Source organism: Larus michahellis, chromosome 12 (assembly GCF_964199755.1).
Source record: "Larus michahellis chromosome 12, bLarMic1.1, whole genome shotgun sequence".
In the NCBI taxonomy this organism is placed as follows: Eukaryota; Metazoa; Chordata; class Aves; order Charadriiformes; family Laridae; genus Larus; species Larus michahellis.
The window spans coordinates 2,232,755-2,254,333 of NC_133907.1; the positions used below are offsets into that span (position 1 = coordinate 2,232,755).

General features: G+C 48.2%; 1 protein-coding gene across 4 annotated transcripts in view; it reads left to right on the forward strand.

Annotated features, from left to right (window-relative positions):
• CDH4 (cadherin 4) overlaps positions 1-21,579 on the forward strand; it is a 455,155-nt gene that overhangs the window by 423,088 nt on the left and 10,488 nt on the right. For all 4 annotated transcript variants that reach the window (XM_074604741.1, XM_074604743.1, XM_074604744.1 and 1 more), the window contains 5 exons: positions 3,762-3,947; positions 9,261-9,514; positions 12,931-13,073; positions 17,159-17,392; positions 18,466-18,699. In XM_074604741.1, the coding sequence (XP_074460842.1) occupies positions 3,762-3,947; positions 9,261-9,514; positions 12,931-13,073; positions 17,159-17,392; positions 18,466-18,699 (1,051 nt within the window). The remainder of the gene's footprint in view (positions 1-3,761; positions 3,948-9,260; positions 9,515-12,930; positions 13,074-17,158; positions 17,393-18,465; positions 18,700-21,579) is intronic.

Below are 21,579 nucleotides of genomic sequence, written 5' to 3' on the forward strand. Positions count from 1 at the left end.
CAGCAGAAAGCGGTGAGGGATGCGACATGCCACACGTGTGCGCTCGCTCGCTCTCGTTTGGGTTTCTCTCGCCCTGTGGGACCTCGGGAGAAGATGCAGGGCTTGGCGGCAGTCGGAGCTGTCAGGGGAAGGGCTCCAAGTCTAGTAAGAGGACTGAGATGCCCTTATTCTGCTGCGTTAATCCATAGCTATAGGTCATAAAATACTCTATTTCTCTAGGCAATTCAACCCTCATAAACTACTTCTGCCCCTACTGCTGCGTCATCATTCGCAAATCTTGGAGACAACACAAAAATCTTTCCCGCAGACATTCATGTGAACAAGTCTTTGCTTTCGCAGCTCTTTTAGCAAAACCAGCTAGAAAAAAGTAAGAACGTTGGAAAAAAAGGAACTCCCTTTAGAAGGAAGCCTGAATAATTATCTTTGTATTCATCCATCTCAATTCCACACCTCCCTAGGAGCTGCTGCAGTGAGCTAATTGGTTTTACTCCGCTGTGCATGGCTTCAGCGCCCAGACTCCGCATTTATTGCGCGAAGTCAAGTCATTGTGTGAATTCATCGTGTGTCCCCCCCATCAATCCCTTTCTCTTCCGGAGTGATATTTGTCTGCGTGTTTGTATGCTGCCAGGTACTGAGTGAGACGAAAGACAAACTCTGGGGTTAACCAATTTTAGTATCATCTGATGCAACCAGAAAATCAGAATGAATTATTCCCTTTTCTGCAAGACATGGCTTCAGACCGGCCAGCTCCAGAGCAACAAGAGAAGGACTTTTGCCAGCACAGGCTTTTATGGGAGAGGAAATAAAAAGACCCTATAGAATTTAAGGATTTAAGAACATGCCAGGTTCCGAACAAATCCTTATCTGAGAAGGGAAGCGAAGTGTGTAACAATCAGCCATAGAAATCCTCGTGAATGGTCTTTTAAAAAGCACTCTGGAAATTAAGGACTTCAAATGCAACAATTGAAAGTGAAGCTAAATGAAATACAGGGGAATATGCGTAAATGCTACAAGTATAGGTCAAGCGCTGCTTTATCAGCCTTATGTTTACTCCAGCAGCTCCTCTGTTGCCCATTGTTTTACCTTGTTTGAATAGATACGCTTGTCTGTATTTGAAAATCAATTGTAATCTTATGAAAGAGAACTTACAGCACAGGGAATGCTGCAAAGCAGCACGGTGAAAGATGGCATTGTTCATTATCCTAAATTACTCCAGGGTAGGGAGGGAACGACATGAAAGAAGTGTGGGTAGCTTTGAGCTGCCATCCTTCCTTTAGCAGATGTAATTTAATGTCATTACTTAATTTTATTAAAGGTAAAGACAATTGTGGACAATACACATTACAGCATTTACTTATAATACTGATAGTGGGGGAGTGTTAGAAGGAGCAAAGACAGGCTCCGGTTTGGATTCCCAATAGCTGCTGATCTGTAGCTGATGAAAATCGTTCTGTTCCTCGTGGTGCTTCTCTCCAAGATTTTGCTTCTTAACCTGAAGAGCTGTGGATGGCTCCTTTGATTCCAGTGAAGGTACTCTCTTCTCATCAGGAAAATATTTGGCTTTATAAGTGTAATAGACAACATCCACCCTCAGTGTGACACAGGACTCATCATTCCCTGTCTATACCTAATAGGTGTCAACAACGACTGGATGATCTCCTGGGCTGCTCAATATATGCCGAGTGTTGTGGGGTTTACCCTAATGGAAAAGCTTTATAGACTGTTGTAATCTTCCTCCAGGTTTTATATTGAGATGTGCTTGTGTATTTATAATTTTTAATATACCTCATATTTTTGAAATACGTCTTGTAGTAAACTTTTATCGCTACGGGCTGAAAACGAATGTTGTGATGGCTTTTACAGAAGCTGCTGTAAAATCCGTTGGTGATTGTGTGGGAGTTCTCCACGTAACCCAAAGTCATTGGCAGCACCTGGGTTACGACCCACTCGAGGTGGCCTCTTAAATGTCTTAAATCCAGCCGATGGCTTGCTCTTGATGAGTTAATTCCATTGGGTTCTGCAAGGCACAAGCCTAGTAGTGATGGACAGAAACCTGTGGTCCTAGGTGAAGGATTTGAGGTGGTCGCACGAAGTGCTTCACTCCTTCGGAATTGCAGTATGATACCTTGATGTCAGCAGCGCGGCACCTCCCGAAGGAGACTGGAGGCTCATCAGCTTGTCATCGCTGACATGCCGTACAACATTAATTTAATGTAATGTGCGGTAACTAGTGTGGATTTAGTAAGAGGCAATCCTGTTTAACTAATCTCCTTCCGTTCTTTGGAGCGGGTTTCAGACAAGGTTGATAATTGGAGTGTACATATGATGTAATCTACTGGATTTTTCAAGAGGCTTTTGATAAATTTCCATATGATATTACCCCTGCTTAAGCTGTGTGCCGCAGAGATTCCAAATTGGGCAAGAGAATTGGTAAAGAATGAGTGAAATTATGGGAAATAAAGAGAAAATAAGAGCTGCAGCGTGTACTGGAATTACAATTATCCTGCAGCGTCCCACTGTTCGTCCCCACCACTCAGCGTGGCTGGAAAGGGATGCCATCTGCATTGGCTAATGAAAACTCGTGTAGGACAGGTGCATAACGGAAAAGAGGGCAAAGTGCCATTCAGGATACCACTAAAGGGCAAATTTAAATTTACATTAACATAAGGCAGATTGGATATTTTTGCTGTCAGCGGTGGAATAATATGTACTAAATATGAGCACGCAGAACCAAAAGGCTCCAATGGATGGGCATGGGTGAGGAGTGGAAAGGGACTCTTGTGCTAACAAAGGAATGATTTATTATCGTTGACGTAACCTGGCATTGCTGCCCACCAAAGGCCAGATTTTCAGAAGTGCTCTGCTCCTGCAGTTCGGGGCCAGGATTTCAGTTGCAGACTCGGAGCCAGCCGCTCCCCTCGTTTCCCCGGTGTTTAATTTGCCATATGTCAATCAGTGTTGATTTGCAAGCGCTGCTAATAGGCGATGCTGAGAGATGAGGACAGTTGAAAATTTGGGAATGTGTCTTACTGGCAGCTTTTGAGCCCCAAACACTGGAAGTATTCACAGGCCAGGATCCCTGATCAGCCGCATGATAAATCAGGGACTGGAAAGCGGAAAAGAATGCAGCTAATGTATCAGGATATGCCTGAACTGGACATGCTCCATGGAAATCAGTGCTAAATGAGAGAATTAAGCACCAGGAAAGGCTGTGGCAAAATCACAAGAAACGCTTTAAATAATGAGACAAAAATCAAATCAAGGGCAAGAAAGAAAGAAAATGAAGTAAAATCACTGAAGAAGCAATAAAATGCCATCACTGAAATCTGAGTGAGGCAAAATACCTCAGGTTAAAGGGACATAGTCATCCTAAAAACTGCATATTTTAGCCTGCCATTTTTACCTGCTGTCGACGATTGACTCTGTGATTGCTGTAACTGAACGAGAATATCAAGGACATTTTTTGTTCGTTTACTTGAAGCATTTGCGGACACTTGGGTGGTGGCTGGGCAGTAGTAGCTTTGTTCTCCTTTGGGCTGAGAGGTGAGACCAAACTTCGAAAGGTTTGGAAAAATATTCAAAGGAAAAAAAATAGGAAAACCAGAGGTGAGAGAGAGTTGTGTTGCTCATAACATACAGCCCTGTGGTCGTCTTCATGGGTCTGACTTCCCAGTTGGTGTGCTGGTGTCGGGGAGAGGGGGGGTAGCCGTGAGGACCGACAGAAGGCTCCCACCGTGACCACTGCCCTCTTTTATTTGCAGTATTCGGGAGAGGTTCCTGAGAACAGAGTGGAGGTTGTGGTGGCAAATCTGACGGTGATGGACCGGGACCAGCCTCACTCCCCCAACTGGAACGCCATCTACCGCATCATCAGCGGAGACCCCTCTGGCCATTTCACCATCCGGACAGACCCCGTCACCAACGAAGGCATGGTAACCGTCGTGAAGGTAAGGGGGAAGCCCAAGCAACTCGTGTTTGTCACCCTTTCAGCCAACTAAGGCCACAAGTTTTGCCAGAAGCCTGCAGTTATTTCCTGCCTTCTCTACCCGGGAATGAGAGTGCTCGGATCTGTTGTTTCCCGTCTCTCTCCCTGCAGGAGTCCTGACTGCTTTTACTCCAAGCGTATGCCCTGGGTCTGGGTCTGGGTCTCCCAGCTCAGCCCAGGCCACCGTAAGCTCTGATGAACTCTCGGGTGCTGAAGGCACCTCCCAGCATCCGAGCCTGACCTCCGTGTCCTGCTCCTCTTCAGCTCGTGGAGCACTGTCGGGGGGGATGGTGCCCGGGCTGTGCAGCCCCACTGGGCAGGTTGGGCAGAAGCTGCACCTTCTGCTTTTGAGGCAGAAAACTCCCCGTTAGCTGCGAATCAGGAGTAGCGTTTCACTGCAGAGGATCAGTCAAGTGATCCTCTGAAAACAGGGATTGCAGGCGAGATTTCAGGAGGAGTGAATTCCCTGGTAAGAGAAGGAGAGGAGAGATTTTCCTCTGATTGAGTTGCTTGGCAGAAAAAAGTTGGAGACATTTTCCCTTTCCTAGTATCAAGCAATAAACACACAGTGTGGGCCAGATCCTCAGCTCAGAATAGCTCCACTCCAGTGGAAGCCACTCCCAGGTTAGATCAGCAGAGGATATTGTCCAAAGACTCCGAGAAGTGAGACTGTAAATACCCTCTTTGCCTTCTTTCCTCCATCCATTGCCTTCAGCGTTAGGAGAGCTGGAACACTCAAGGTATCTGCAACAAGTACCCAATTCTGTTTTCCCTCCTTGCCCCCAAAAACATGACTTTGTCTTCGTTTGAGCGCTCGCTTCCCATGCAGTTCCTGAGGCCAGCAGCCCATGAATGCTTCTGCAGCCACGACACACAGTCAGAACGTAACCAGATCCATGCAGCGTTCAGGGAATCTCTCCCCAGATGAGACACCTGTGGATGCTCCCTCTGACTACCGAAAAAGGGAAGGCGTCACGAATAGGCTGCTGTGCTCTGCAGGAGCTCACACGGCATGCACCGCACCTGAGAAGGAAAACACCTGCTGTGATGGAGAAAGCCTGCATCTTTTGATAACAGACATCTTCTCTAACAAAAACTTTAATCAACAACTTGGGATGAAACACTAATGTTTAAAGAGCAACGTGATTTAAGAATAGCTCTGTGTTGCGGAAAAGATCCTCGCTCCCTTGTAGCTAACAAGTTGCAGTCATTCTTAATACTGACGGTTTGGGTATTAGGGGGAACGACATCCGTGAAATGCCAGTGAGGTTGCGCTGGTAGGAACGTGTGAGCTTGTCCTGTTCTCTGGCCCTTAGGCTGTGCCTGTGTGTCTGCAGATGCCACTTTGCTGAGACTTTACGGGCAACATCATCTTACCTGCTAGATGGTATTTCAGCAGGGTCCTTTGGTTTGTTGCTCTGTAACGACGGCTGACAGCCCTATCTGGTGCCACGTTACAAAACCTCTTCAAGCTTAGAAGTAGTTCTGGACACGTGTATGTGGATGCAATGCGTATGTGTATGTAAGTACACCCGTATCCATATGTATATATTTTCTGCTTAAACATAAAACATTCAACAAAGTAAAACGCAACAATTTAACTTCCATTGACATCAGCAGCCAGTCTGAAATCGAAATGCCAACGTTTTCGTGAGAGCAGGGGAGAACCCCTTAATCCAGTCAAGTGTCACGACGGCAGTTTAAAGGCACATCAAAGTGAACAACAGGGGATTCACATGATCGTCACCGCTACATGAGGACTCCTGCAAAACGAGCCCTCCCTTATTCAGAACTTGCAGGCAAAAAGCAGGGCAGATCTGTCAAGGCACCGGCGACGTTGGTGCTGACTTTCCACTGCAGTGTGACCCACGGTGATCACAATGCGAGGAACCACGTGGAAATCCCACCTTGTCAAGCTGAGCTCAAAGCTTGAGATTGCAGTGAGTGTCTTCACCGCATAACCTCACCTCATCCGCCCGGAGTGTCTTACCCTTATCAAGCCAGGAGGCTTTTTGGTGTATTTTCAGCAAGGAGAACGAGTGAAATTGCTTGTGATTAAATTTTCATGGTGAGGAAGGGAAGACCCTTAGGATTCCACCTTCTCCTTTGAAATATTTTGTTCTGTGTTAATAAGTGAATATGCTTAAAGGGTAGATGAATGTATGCACGTTGAACTGGGTGGCCCATCAGAGCTTGTTCTTTGTGGTGTGGGAGCTGTCTCTTGCTGGTTTGATCGCTGATGTAGGTTGAAAACACAGGCTAAAAATTAAGTCAAGTAATGAACGTTTTATTTACAGCCCCGACATGGCCGGATATTCATGTGGCTCTTGGAATCGCTTACACATAACTCCCCGCTGCTGCAAGCAGAGAGGCCCCAGCCGTGACAGAAACAGCGCAGAGCAGGGCGTTCTGTGAGAAATCCCACCCCTTCACCAGCAGTTCAGGGCCAGAAATGGAGAGCTGGAAATGCTTCCAAACCGAGAAGCCCTTTGGAGTTCAGATGATGCTCCTGGGGGCCATTTTGCAGCTGCTCTCAGCAAAACCCCATCTGCAGCTCCCGTCCAGTCACCAAAAGTGTAACATTTCCTTTTTCTGTTCATGCCTTTCCGAACCATTTCCATAAGAGTGCAAGGCCCTAATCTTCAAAGAAAGCCTTGATCAAGGGGAGAGAGAAACTTCCCACTCAGCTGAGACACCGCAGAGTCTGAAGACGATCTCCACGAGCAGCAGTGGCTGCCCTGTGTCAGGCAGCTAAGTAAATCGTTATTACAAACTCGGCATGGATCAGAGCTGTGAATTTATAATGGAGATGCTTCCGAAGCTTCAGTTATTATTTGCTTCAATAATAACATAAGGCAAATTTGTTCACTGCAGTTAAAAGTACCTTGAGAAAAGGAGGACACGTGGCAGGCCCCGGGCTCCACTCTGCTGCATCCAGCTCAGAGGAGAAGGTGCAGCATCTCCAGGGGAGTGTTTGTGCCATATCGGACACCGAACGTCCAACAAGGGATATCTGCAAAGGTGCTACTTTTTAATTTCATATCATGTGCTTCTTAGAGGTGAAATTAAAAAGTAGGTGACAGTCCAGCACCTGCTTGTCCCAGATGCAGCGGCTCCGGGTGGCTTTGCTCCTCCTGTTGGCCTGCCCAACGTGCAGCGTTTCAGCGAGACGCGTGGAGGTGGCAGGAGTTGGTGCGCTGTGAAGAACACGGTGTGCTCTGCGCAGCGTTATCCTCACAGGGAGGCAGTTTAGGGAGCAAAAGTATGAACTGTCCTGGTAGAAATTGCTTATTATGGTGAGAGAGAAGTTCCGCTTAGGGCTGGACTGTGCCCGGCTGCCAGGGGCTCCTGTCCCACCAGGGACAATGGCACAAGCACTGCTGTGAAGATGCATGCTCTTGATTTTACCCTTTTTTTTCCCAAGAAAACGTGTGAACTGGCATTGAGATGAGCACAGAAGAAAAGGAGGCAGATTGTCTCTCTCTCGCAGACTGAAGCGCGGTGGTCACTGTGCCACCGTTTGCCAGCACGTGGCACTGATGCCACCAGGACGGTCTGTGGATGGGCGTCACTGGGCGATCCCAGCCCAGCCCCGCTCCCTCCCCTGCTGTTCTGCAGCCCGGGGTTTGTTGCTCCCAGAAGAGGGGAAAAGTGAAGAAAGAGAGGAAAAGAAGCTGAGTGAGCAGCTCTACATTTTGGGGGGAATAAACCCCCACTCCCGTGGATCAGGCCACATCCTCGCAGATACCTGTGTGGTCAGTGTGTCCTCAGCATCGTCGGGCAGGAGCCCGGCGGTTCCCCACATCGGTCCCCCTGGGGCTGCTCAGATCAGCCCCCCCGGCTGCGTCTGAGCCCCTGCCGGGGGGTGCAGACTGGCTGTGGGCAGGGTCGGCCAACAGGCCGGCACCAAAAAAAAAAGTGAAGCCTGGAGGAATGTAAATTAGAGGAGTGTGAAAAGAAATTCGGGAAATGCATTAATCGTATTGTTTCAAGGCCTTGAATAGCGTTTAAATGGGAACTTTTACCACGCGTCTTTTCTGAATGCGGTACAAGTCCGTGAGTCAGGGCTGGTGGGTGTACTGGGAATCTTTATGCTTCCTTTTATTTATTAAATGTTGGCCCTGCCTGTCAGGAAACCATTTAGCAATAGGAACATTTGCACTTCAATCGAATAGAGATTCCACTGTTTTACCTTTTGCCCCCGAAATTTGTTTCTCTCGTGTAGCCTCCTATGATTTGATTTCTCCCCTGACAATACTGCGGTTTAAACAGAGCATGGCAGCCAGATCTTGCTGATGTAAATCAGTAGGGCTGTGCCGAAGCCAGCGTAGCGGTGGCGGTTTACACCGGGAGCGTAGGCTTTGCAGACTCAGCGCTGGAGAAGGTATTAGGGAGAATGGTTACGCTTCTAAATTCATAAATTACAGCAAAGCATTTTTTAACAAGCAGAGGTGTGATCCTGCATAACTCAAGCCTCCCTGGCAGATGATTAGTGACTTCCCTCATAATAATTAGTGGGATGGCTTAGAAATTATTATTATACTGCGGCTCAGTCAGTTGTGCCAGCAGAGGCTTTTCACTTCTCCTGGCTCCTCAGCCACGCCGTCTCTCTACACATGCTGAAGAGACGTCTGTGGCCACCCATCGGCATAACGCACCCGTGGCAGCGTGCGGGCACCCTCGGGAGATCTTGAGGCATCGTGCAAGAGCAGGAGAGGTCCCCATGGAAGCACCATCTGAGAAGCAGGACCAGGCGTTGGTCCTTGCGGCTCCACCTTTGCTTATAAACTCACTCAGGAGGGAAAAGGAAGAGCACATCAAGCTCTGAGCCCACACAGACTGTCCTGGCTCTTAGGCTGCAGCGTTAAATGCCGTTGGTGCTGTGAAGAACCTGTCCAGGGCCCCTGAACACGCTCCACCCGGTGCATTTAGAGCAGCCCATGGTGGGTTCACCCAATGCTCAGCTAACACAGGCAGGTTCTTCTTTGGAAACTACTTCGCATTGGAACAAAACACAGGGCAAATCCTCCCTGCTGTTTACAATTTTTACCTTGTGGGGTTTTTTAACTATTTGACCCTCCAAATACTGGAAGGCCAAATCCTCCACTGGATTGAAGCTGGTCTGGGTTTACACCTTCAAAAGAACTGGGCTCAGGAAGAAACAAGATGAGGCAATGACTTTGAAATCATCTGCCTTCTCAATCTTGCAGCTTTCAGCCAGAAGGTAGAATTTATTCTCTGCTTGGCTCTACGCTTGCTTGTTTGTTTGTTTTAGGCAGTCGATTACGAGATGAACAGAGCCTTCATGCTGACAGTGATGGTATCAAACCAAGCTCCCCTGGCCAGCGGCATCCAGATGTCCTTCCAGTCGACAGCAGGAGTCACCATTTCGGTCACAGACGTCAACGAAGCACCGTATTTCCCCACAAACCACAAGTTAATCAGGCTGGAGGAAGGGGTGCCTACGGGGACAGTCCTGACAACGTTCTCAGCGGTGGATCCCGACCGCTTCATGCAGCAGGCAGTAAGGTGGGAGACCAGGCAGGCAAGTGAGCTCCTGTACGGGCGCGGGCTTTCGGCTCCAGTGTGGGGAGCAAAGCAGCCGAAAGCTAATTCACAAACTAACTGTTATGAAGCGAGTAAAACGCTTGGCAGGGACTGGCACCCCCAGTCGGGTGCCTGCAGAGCATCCCGCGATGAACTCGCCATCCTCCCCGCTCCAGGTAAGGCAGGCACTGCACGGCTGGGCGCGGGGGGGACAGGCAGAGCAAAGGGCAGTTCACAGCTCCAAACACACGCGGTCGATAGCGAGGGGTCCCCGCGTTGGTTCAAAGACAGAGGTCAGGGCTGCAGGGTACTAAGTGCTTTGTCTCTGCCTTGTCAGGGATGCTTTGACCTAAGTTGTTCATGCACTTTATAAACACAGAGGTTTAGAAAAAGGCAGCTTTGTTATTTCTGTTTTGCAGGGGGGAAACTGAGGCACAGGAAGGGCTAGATTTCCAAAGGGAATGACTGGGATTTTTAATCATGTCTTGTGTTGTTGCCAGAGGATTTAGGTTCAACCTGGCTTAAAAAGCAGAGCGCGAGAGGAGCTGGCAGCCTGGTCAGAGCAAGGCTCGCTTGGTCACAACAGCTGCTGAACAGGCCTTTAAGATGTGGTACATTTAAATATTGCCCGCGCAGCCAAACGCCCACTCCCATGCCGTTGGCACTGGGTCCTCAGCTGCCTAACGCCAGTGGGTGTGAAGCACCCCAGCAGCCCTGGCCTGCTCTGCAGTCAGCGAGGTTTGTTCCGACCTTCCCTTTCCCTTCAGACCAGCTGCCAAACACAACCTCTCCGTTAGCTGCTTTCCCTACAAATGGATTCAGCTGGCAGAATTTTAGCCTTCTGAAAGTCAGTTTAAGATGGGATTTAGTCCATGCTGCGAGCGGGAGCCTGTCACTCGCTGTGTTTTGTGCCACCTGGGCAGACGGGGGCTGAAGCCCCAGTGCAGGACCCCGACTCACACGCCTTCCCACCGGGAAATACATTGGCAGGGAAGTGTGTGTGAAAATGAGAGTCCTTGTGACACCTTTCGCAAGTATTTCAGCCTCCGTCTGTGCAAACGGGAAATGCGTTTCCTCTCCTTGGATACCTCTACAACCACAGAAGTTTGTTTCTTTTTTACTCCCAGTCTGTAAGGAACGCGGTATTTTTGGCAAAACCCGAGTGTCTGACGTGATCACAGCCGAGGCCACTTCAACTTGCATCGGTTGTGACATTTCGTGTCAGGAAGAGTTTGAAATATTTCACCTGGCACAGAGCTGTCTGGTCTGGAAAATGATAGTTTATTCTCTGCCGCAGCTTGTTGTCTTTAGGCAGGTATTGCGACGTTCGAGGAGAGAGACCATCCTAACTAACAAGCCACTTTTTCTTCTATTCTTTTTGAAACATTGGCCTTTGGAGGGTCTTTATTTCCCTGACGTCTGTACCGAGGCTGGTTTTCAGAGGGGAGAACGGCTCATTTCTGACGGAATGCTCCCTCGAAGCCGGAGGTGGATGACCTGTAACCCAAACGCGCATCCGCCATTTCTGGGAGAGGCACCGGCGCTGCCGAGCCGTTCCTGCCATCGCACTGTGCACGTGCAGGGTCCTGTAAGACTCTCTGTGAATATGAACAGCCGATTCCTTGAGTTGTTTTATTCCCAGGGCTTCCAGGACGCACATTTTGGATATCCACCAGCACTTAGTTTCCAAACCCAAGTACAACCTCCCTTTCCCCGTTTCCATCAGGACAGCCCAAGGCCAAGGCTTTGCAGGAGGCAGTGGGGCATTGTTGGGCTCCTGCCGTTGTGAGCCCTGCAAAGGATATTTTGGTTTTGCTTCACAGTTGCCATTGGTGAGTCAGGAAATAAGATACCCAAAAAGCTAAGCCTACAGATCCATGATAAGCGCTTCAGGGAGCTGATCCAGCTGCTAGAGCCTTGCTACAGCTTTCAGGCTCTCTCTAAATAGTCTTTGATGAAATAGGGTTTTTACAAACAGGAGATAAGGAAGCCGGAGCATCTCCAGTAGGCACAGCTTGGCATGGCCAATGTCACACCTCAAGTTATCCTCATTAGCCACAGACACGTTCACAAAGCCAGCTTTGAAACTGGATCCCTGGTCATTTAGCAGAGAAAGGGCAGGAGACTCACAGCAGTGATATTAAAAAGAAATGAAAACATCCCAAAGAGTCTAGCTCCATGAAATGTAATTTTTTCCTTTGGCAAGGGCTTGTGCAGCTGTGTGTTGCTTTCCTGCTCACATGGATTGACGCAGCTGAAGTTTCACTTTGAGTTTCAGCTTCAAACAGCCCATTTCTGAAAAGGAATATTCACCAGAAGCCAGAAGTTCTCCTGCCTGCGTATCTAACTGCAAAAAAATTATATAAAACTATCAGCAGGTCTGAGTTACCCATGAAATAGGCTCAGCTTTTGTTTGCTTATTTCAGGAATTTATAGTTTGTCCATTTAGTTTTAGTTCCAGTTTAAGTAATAAGGGTCCATCTGAACTCAAACTGTATGGAACTGAGAGGTAGAAATCAAAAGCAACGAGTAAAATAAAACCAGGAAAGCAAGCAAGTTTTCAACAGAACATGATAATCTGAAGAACATGAAAAAGTTTGCCCAAAACAAACCGTGTTGATAGCTGACTGCGTAGGACGTGAACAGACTTGGGCTGTGAGTTGACTGAGCAGCTGGGACGGGGGTCTGGCGTTGGGTCCTCCCGGCCCAGGGCACGCAGGGGACTGCCAGGGGGACCCCCTTGTCACTGCTCTCTCCGAACGTCCCACATGCGTACCGTCATCTCACCGGCTCTTTCAGGAACATATAAAAATGTTACAGGAGAGCAGACCTGAAAGTGCTTCACCCCTGGGTCCACGCCTTAGTACAGCGGTGAGTTCCCATTACAGAGTCCCCAAGGCAACGGCTGCGGAAGATACAATTCTGATACCAAAGAGTGGCCCGAAAACCACCATTCTTCCAATGTGGTATTTCCAAACTGGGCAGAAAATGGGAATATCCATGGCTTTGGAGAAAGAGCTATTTTAGGAAAGGCAATGTTCAGAGGAGAGGGCAGGAATCCATCCTCTCATTCGGGCATACGAGCCCAGTGGTCATCGCAGACCCCGGTTCTCCTCCGCTGCAGAGACCTCGGGCTGTGTCCACTCCCAGCAGCAGGGAGCTGGTATGTAAGTGGCACTTAGTGGAAAGAAAAACCTTTAAAATTAAAGAAATAGAAAAATTGAATAATTGTAGAGGTCAAAAACCAGATACTCAATTAGCGTTCTGTTTGTCAACAAAACTAGGTATCCAAAGGTCCTTTGAATCATGGGTCAGGAGTCCAGAAAAAACTTATTTCAAGCAATATTAAGGATTTGTCAGTGGAAAGACTGCCATGTATTTATTTCCTTTCTCTGTAGATACTCTAAGCTGTCAGATCCTGCAAACTGGCTGAACATTAATGCCACAAATGGTCAGATCACTACTGCTGCTGTCCTTGATCGAGAGTCAGACTACATTAAGAATAATGTCTACGAGGCCACATTCTTGGCGGCTGACAACGGTGAGCCCAGGCTTCACATTGTTCATGCTTCAATAAGACTCTAATGTGATGCATTAAGAGAAATGATGCCCTGACAGAGTTGTCAGTATAAGTTATCTTTTTCCCAGGTTTTTATGGTCAAAAATGTGAAAGTGGGGCGGGAAATTGCTGGAGTAAATTAAATGTGCACAGTATACGGGGAGTGTTATTAAGGGAAAGGGAGGGCAAATGGAAAATCGATTTGGGGAGTTCAGTGTAGCCGTGTAGCCTGAACTTAAAAAAATACCAAAGGGATGTGCTCTCTGAGGGCTGCCGAGCACACGGGTCCTGGTAATCGTCCCAAAGGCCCTGATCACAGCGTTCAGGAAGCCTTCCAGCAGGAAACCAGAAATAATTGTAGGGGATGGCAGGTGGGTATTAAAAATAAGCCAATCCATTGAACTGCTGTGGATTTCATGAGAGGTGTCCTGTCTGTCTGTCATCGGAGCTGGTCTCTCTCTCTCTCTGCTTCCATTTCTGAAATGCCCAGCCATCATCAGAGCCTCTGGATGCTGGTGTACTTTATTATCAGAGTCGCTGAGGCCAGTACTGATCTTCTGGCAGAGAGGTCCTGTTAAGGCTTGCTCTTCTCTACTCATTACAGATCACACAGTGCTTCTGGCCAAATTAGTACCGTGAACCTCAGCACTGGCCGCACTCGAGGCCAGGCGGTCCATTGCTGCTGCCCTGGATTTCTCTTCCTCATTCCGATTAGGAGTTGTCGATGACTTTTTTGCTAACCATACCTAAATGCGGCCATGCTGGTATTTCTCAGTAGCTTCCCTGGGCAAGGAGAGGGCCTTCCTCCCCCTCTCCCACCCTCCCCGTGCAGGGTGCTGAGCACTCACATCGGGCCAGAGCCATGCTTCAGCAACAAAGTTAACTCTAGTCTTGGCTGCGAGCACCTGAGTATATCGCTCGTACTCTGTAGGTGCTTTCAGGACAGCGTTTGTGTTAGCTCTTGGCGTCCCTCAGGCTGCAGGGTGCCACGTCCATTATGAGCAGATGCGGTGGTGCTTGTGGGGCTAATGAAAATTTGCTCCCTCTGGGGTTTCAGGCTTCACTTCAGTCATTGCGTCCTGGGTGCCAGGGCAGGGCAAACTCAGGGAAGAGTTTCAATGCAGAGTAGCAGTACCAAGAAGGAAATTTTGCCCCTTCTTTGTGCCATCAGTGGTAGGACTGGTGTGGTCCCGCAGCCCCATCCCAAGCTTCCCCTCTGTGAAGACAGCCAGGGCAGCGAAATCCAAAATAGTCTCAAGGGGATGTAGCAGCATTCATCTGCAAGAGACGGAGGGCAAAACAGGTCAAATGAGTTGGCCGAGGCTATTCACAAAAGCAGTGGTAGAGCCTTGAACCCATCAAACTAATCCTCACCATCTGACCTTGCAAATCCCGGGCACTTAGTGCGACGTGATTCGGAGTTACCCCCTTTCCTTGGCGTCGGTGCTGATGCTGCAGTGCATCGGCGCCTCCACATCCATCATTCAGCAGCTCAGAAAGTGAGGACCTAGATAAATCTCTTTATTCTGAAAAATTAATCTATCACTGGTATATTGCAGCCATTAAAATGCACATAAAGCAACACCTTATTTAAAATTCTGTCTAGAGTGCTTAAGATAACAGCTAAAGTTTCATCTAGGCTAATAGACTCTTTCCACTTTTTCTCCCAAGTTCCAGGTTCTCTGGCATCACGTACTCATCAAAGAAAGGCTTTGGGTCAGGCGTTTTGGTGGGGATTTTTGTTTCTTTCTTGAAGAAGCAGCAGCATCTTGTTTCCTTGAAGTTCTTTTTGCTGCTTTCAGTATATGATAAAGAAGAAGTTTAGCCAAATGCTCCTTGGACATGCTCTTTTTCTCTCCCTGCGCTAAGGCAGAGATGCTCGCTTTAAGAAAAGTCTTGGCTGCAATGTAAGGGGGCAGAAAGGGGAATCCTAATTAACAGCGTACTTTTTGCCTGGTTTTCCAGCAGAGGGAGGCTCTTGGATCACACCGTGTCTACACAGGTGTGGAGCCTGGCGGTGTTTGAACCCTTCAGCCAATTTCAACCAATCTCACAGCGAAGCTGAGAACTCAAATATATCATGTTCCAACAGGTTTCATAAAACCTGAGCTGAGTAGGGGCGAGAGATGCTGTCACTGAAGGCAGCAGGGTCCTGCCCCTTCCTCGATACCGGAGCCCCCCATGGGAACTCACCTTTGGGGCCCAATCCTGTAGGAAACCAGGCTGCATTAGTGACCCTGCACGCAAGTTCTTGCTCTTCTGCAGGCACATGGTGACAAGAAGATGCTGGTTAGCCACAGGCACAGTTTACTTCATTTCTGCCGTGATTTGTCAGGGTAGTGGCCCATGTTCCTCAGAAATTTTTGCATGAGCAGGCTGGGAGCGACTCATGCAGGCAGCTGAACATGAAAGCTGAACTCCTGCTGCTGAACATGAAAGCCAGTTGGCTTGTACCTTGCTCCAGGAGTGCCGACGCTGGCACGATGAAAAAGGCAACGATGGGGAATGCAACGGTTAAATGTAGATGTAGCGGTTGTGTGTTTCTCTTTCTTTTGAAATACTGTCATTAGTATTTCAATCGTAATTTCAGGCAGTGGAGCAACTTCTCCGCTGGAGTCAGTGGTGCTCCGGTCGTCCTCGTCTCTTGAGCATAAAGTCCAAGGATCCTTTGTAGTACATCAATTCCTACTCTATCCTTGGTCTCACCACATACGACAGCTGAAATAATTTGAAATATTCCATGGTTTGTAGGACTTAGACATTTAAAAAATAGTTTACTGTTCATCTCTCCTGAGACTGCCCCAGAACTGCACTCAGGAGCACAAAGAACCAAAAAAACCAGGAACCGGAGCCCAGCAATACCCGATAGCCCTACAAAACTGCCTTTGTACCCGCGGCAATTGCAGGTTATTTCAGCCACATGCCGGTTAGTGCCTCTCAGGACTGCTAGTTTGTGTTCGCTCTGTCTTGAGGTTAGAGTGTGGGTCTTACGTTCATCCCAGAAGATATTCTGGGTAATGTGAATACGGTGAAATCATTTTGCTTGGTCCCGAAAGTCAGTTTTCATGTTCAGCCCCAGTATCCTGACGGGCTGTCTGTCTCTCCAGAGACTTTCAAGGCTGATCAAAGACATTGTTTTAGAGGGAGACCTACCCCATGCTTACTAGATGAAAGGATGAGATCAATGATTGACAAGCTTGTCTAGGAACCACGAAAGAAGGATTTTCAGGGCTCCTTCGGAGTTTTCAAGGCTCCCTTGAAAAATGGAGCAGAAATGAGAAAGGAATGTAGGAAGGAATGTCTGTGGAAGCAGCAGCAATATTTGAAAGCCTAGTGGGGAAGTGGTTTGTGTAGCTTTGTATCCAGCACTGGGAGGAAGACCCAGGACCAAAAATACAAACTTAATAATGTATTGCTGAAGTCACGCTGCCTGAGAAGGGAGACGGTGGGCAGGCCACGGGTTAGTAGCATCACCCACCGCGTTTGATGCTGGGTAGCTCATTCCGTAGGCTTTGAGCAAGGACCTTTCCCACTACAGGCAGGGCTGACTGGAGAGTTGGGCTTTCTTTGAAGCCGTGTAGTAGTCTGCAAATTGAAAAGCTGTAGCAAGTGCTACAGTAAATGCTGACCAACGGATAACTCTACTTACTTATTTTTCCCCTCCAAGCCCTCTTCTTCCCCTCGTTAGCTATCTTCCTAATGGGTTTTCCTCTTCAAAACAGCCATTACCAAAATTTGCACTAGCAGCTTGGCATCACCTCCTTGTATTTTTAGAGTTTGACTAAGGACATCGCTGTAGGCTACAAATCTGCAGAATTCAACCTCCGTGTTCTGCAGGAGCAAAAACCAGCAACATTAGGAGGCTTGGGGAAGTTTTAATAACACCTCTTAAAGCAAGGGACCATGGAAGTGCGGTATGTCCCTAATAAGGTCCAAGGAGGGAGGGTGAAAATCCTGGTTTATTAAAATTGGAAGGCAGAGAGGAGGCTGGTCCATGGTGTTGTCATTCCCGCTGCTTCTCGAGTGATGGTCATCGGTCCGTGTTCGGCTCTGCCTCTCCCGTGCAGGTATTCCCCCCGCGAGCGGCACTGGCACTCTGCAGATCTACCTAATCGACATCAACGATAACGCTCCTGAGCTCCTGCCAAAGGAGGCACAGATCTGTGAAAAGCCAAACCTGAATGTCATCAACATAACAGCCGCGGATGCTGACATCGATCCAAACGTCGGGCCCTTTGTCTTCGAGCTGCCAAGTGTGCCATCTGCGGTGAGGAAGAACTGGACCATAACACGGCTGAATGGTAAATGGGGCAGGCAATCCTGAGCACATTTGGGCTCTGATTCACTAATGAGGCCACGTGCGGCTTCAAACTTCCAAACTTTCCTACTTTTTTATCTGATTTTTATTTTTTAAAGCACATTATGGCCGACATTATAGACAAGATAGTTAATCAGAAATGATTTGTATCAGACCTGCAGCATAACTCTAAGAGCCTTGGCACTTGGCTTTTTTTAGTGCAGCTCATAATTATGAACAGTTATCAGTAGTGAACAGAGTATAAATCATCCATAATGGCCAAGGGGAAAAAAGCTATTATCAGTCTTCCTTATGTTCCAGTGTAATTGTCATAAGCCACAATCAGGATCAATGTTCATTTCTCTGACCATAATTGCATAAAGGCAGCCTTTTAATTTACCATGGAACCAGGAGGGCTAGGTAAGTGTGAAGATTACCAGTATGTGAAAGATTTTTATATTGCAGCATGCAACCGCAAATGGCCCTAATTGCTCCTCTTATCGGTAGCTTCAGCAGAGGATGGAAAATATCATGGAGCCATGGGCAGCTTTGAGGTTCAAAGCTCATCCCTCTTGCTGAGGTCAGGCACCTTGTGCCGGGCGAGGGGCCATGGCCTGTGCCCTGGCAGCTCAGGGCTCGGTCCCACAGCTCTTGTGTCACAATGGAAGGGAACACAAGGATTACCTGGCTGAGCATGTCGTCGATGGCCGATGAGCTTCCCAAAAATCCCGGGATGGGAGAGTGGGCGAGCGGAGAGCCTGGGCAGGGGCAGCCAGACCCAGGGAGAATCATCCATGCTTCAGTATTTGCATTTCGTGCCATTTTAAACGCGTGCAACTGGATTTGCAAACGGTGTCAAAGTAGGTTAGTGCAGCAGTGAAAAAACACGGTATTTTGCAAAAAACAGGCTGATTGTTGACCAAAGTGTTAGGGCAGACATGTGAAGCTGTCCTGCCCAGGTGTGGTGTCGGTAGCCCCTTCAGGAGACCGCTCTAGCAGAGGAGCCCCGTCTGTACAAGCGTGGCTGCGAGGTTCTGCCAGTGTCTGTCACCCGTCTGTCTGTCTCGCTCTCCCCAGGGGATTACGCCCAGCTTAGTTTACGAATCATGTACCTGGAAGCAGGTGTGTATGATGTGCCGATCATCGTGACGGACTCAGGAAACCCCCCCTTGTACAACACATCGGTCATCAAAGTGAAGGTGTGCCCGTGCGACGAGAACGGCGACTGCACCACCATCGGGGCGGTGGCTGCCGCGGGGCTGGGCACGGGCGCCATCATCGCCATCCTGATCTGCATCATCATTTTACTGAGTAAGTACTGCAGGGGCTGACCCTGCTGGGAGATGTCATGTTGCCCATCCCGTTCCCTGTTGTCCCGTTCCTATACTTGGTGTTTTTCAAGAGCCACGCAAAGGACAGAGCTGTGAGCTTCGGGCTGCAGGGGGTGGTTCACACAGCTGCATTGGAACCTCCATCACTGAAAGGAGCTGGAGCACTCTCCACACGCATCGGACTTTTCTTTCTAAGGCTTCCAGTAGCTTTACAAACATCATGACACCTGACAATGTCTTGTAGGTAGTGAACACGATACGATTCTCCACATTTATCAGGAAAAAGTTGAAGGACTTGTCCAAAATCCTGTGACAAACTCCTCCATAGCTCTCAGGTCCCTGGCTGGCTGTGGATATACTGGTTCCCAGTAGCAGAGGCACTGGTTACAAAAGTCTGGCTAGTCCCTGGCAGAGCCAGTGCGTAGCTGTAGTCTTCTGGTTGTTCCCAGCAAAAGAACAACAGTAATTATTCCCGTTTCTTGTAAAATGACAACAGATTGGAGAATTGTGGTCTCCTCTGAGAGTGTTTTTAAGAGGACGGATCCCCAGTTTGTCAGGAGCGCTGGGGGCCTGGAGGGGCATCACAGAGAAGGGCTGGCCATCCCTTTGCTCGAAGCAAAGCCATCCCTTTTGCCCAGCGACGCTGTTAGTCTTGGGCTTTCATGAGCATTACCAATAACCATGTGTGCACACACTTAAAAATAAAAATGATATCATTATAACTTCAAGCAGGAGTTGGCACAGTAGGAATAGATAAAAATGAGCGCCGAAATGAACAATGAGGTAAATATTCATCAAGAAACGCAGGATGAAACCATGGGGCTCCCATTAAAGCTAATGGGAGTTATGGTGCTAAATCACATTTAATATTTACCCCCAATGTGTTTAAACAGAGAGCAGACAGAGCGACGTATGCTACAAATGTCACCTAATGTGGATACGATATGGTACATTAAGAGAATGGGTCATCTCTGGGCAAACATCCATCCTCCTGGGCCAGCGATGGGAACATATTGTTGTGTAATTGATTTACCGGATCAGTCTGGGGAGCGAGCAAGAGACCAGGGTGTTTGTGGCCCCGCAGTCCCCGCTCCTCTTCCAGCCCCCCTGAGCAAGCGGGAGCATCCCCATCCCCGCCGCCCTGCCCGGTGCCTGCCCTGCGCTGGCTGCGGGGTCCCGTAGCAAGGTGCTTTCTGCTGCTCCCCCCGGCTGGGACACCGGTTGGGAAGCGGCGCAGTTGTGCGCCCAGCGGACGCCGCGGTGTCCGTCAGTGCCGCGCGGTCGCTGCCCTGGGGCGGGCAGGCCAACGGCGGGCAAAAAGCTGGCACTGGAAGCCACAGAGGGGATAAAACACGCGTCTCCTTTTTGCTGCTCTGCTATAAATCCAGTGCTAAAATATGATTTAAACAGTTGAAAATCCTATTGACTGAAATTAACTTCAGCTGAAGGACATTTGATTTAAGAGATTCCTCCTTTCATTTTCAGATACATTATCCCATTTTAAATTATGGTTTTTATTACAAAAGCTTATTTTTACATTCATTGTAATTCTAATTGACTTTTTTTTTTATCTTCAAGAGCTGCAAAGCACTGTAGCAGTGATGAAAAATGTAATTTGCGATGAGCGGTTTCCCAGTTACATCCTTCCAGTGTTTTGCCTCCTTTCTATCTGTTTTATATCGTGACCTCTGAACAATAGCCCAGAAGAAGGCAGATGCAGGGGGGTTTTGTGCTGTTTGTCCATTTTAAAGTCAGCAGGTCAAAGTTTGATGGCTTGAAAAGGAAGAGGCAGCAAGGGGACAGATCTGAGGTGGCTCAGGTGAAGGAAGTTTCTGGCTTTACCTTCACTCAAAGGTTTTTTCTTCTTCCCGAAACCTGATGTATCGGCTGCGCGAATAACACATTTAGAAGAGCAGTGCAATAAAAAATTGTGAAGGGTGAAGACAATAGATTTCAAGGAAAACTACATGCAGAGGGAAAATGGGTCTAACAGCAGTAATAGCACTTCCCATTCTGCAGAGTGAATAAAAGGAAGGAGAGTGCACTACATCCGCTATTGACACTTTGAAGGTCTCTTTTTTTTTCCAAGGTAGCTGTAAAGGCATTAATGGCACAGTTTTTTCCACAAGTGCATGAAAAAGCAGCATTTAAAAAAAAAAAAAAAAAAGGAAGGAAAGAAAGAAAAAGATAAACCCTGGTAACCATTATAATATTGTCTTTGTGGACTAGGCAGGTATCTTGTTGTGAGAGACTTGAAAAGGAACAACGAGAAAAGGACTTCAATAGTCTGCTAAATAGCTGAGGTTTTATATTGCAGATAAGAGTTACATTTTCTTTCCTTTTTTCTCTCTTGAATAGATCTAGGATAAGCATTAAAGAAATGCTGAACTATTTGAAAACAATTCTGTTCGCTGGCAGGCAGGGATGGCAGCCAGTTGGCACACAATGGCAGTAATTAGCTGTCCGGTCCTCGTCGCCTCACTTCACCAAACTCCTGTTGGGTATAAACACTTGGGTGCTGGGAGGAAAAACTCAGATCCTCCAGACCCCCTCCCCAGGCAGTGGGGCTGCAGCCCAGCCGCTCACCCGTGTCCCCAGCACCCATCTCTGCTCCATCCTTGCCCGCGGGGAAGCAACGCCACGGCTCTGCGAAGGGAGAGAAAACCTGGTTGCTTGTTCTCCTTATGCAGCTTAAAAACGCAAAGAGAGGTTGGGATCCTACATCCTGCCTTGTTTTGGCACGGTCAAGGCTTGACCTGAGTGATATGAACCTGAGCCACACGTTGCCACCTCCACTGTCCATCCATCTCTCCCGTCTCCTGCAGATTGCCACCGTCACAGCTGTGTGCGTGGCTCGCGT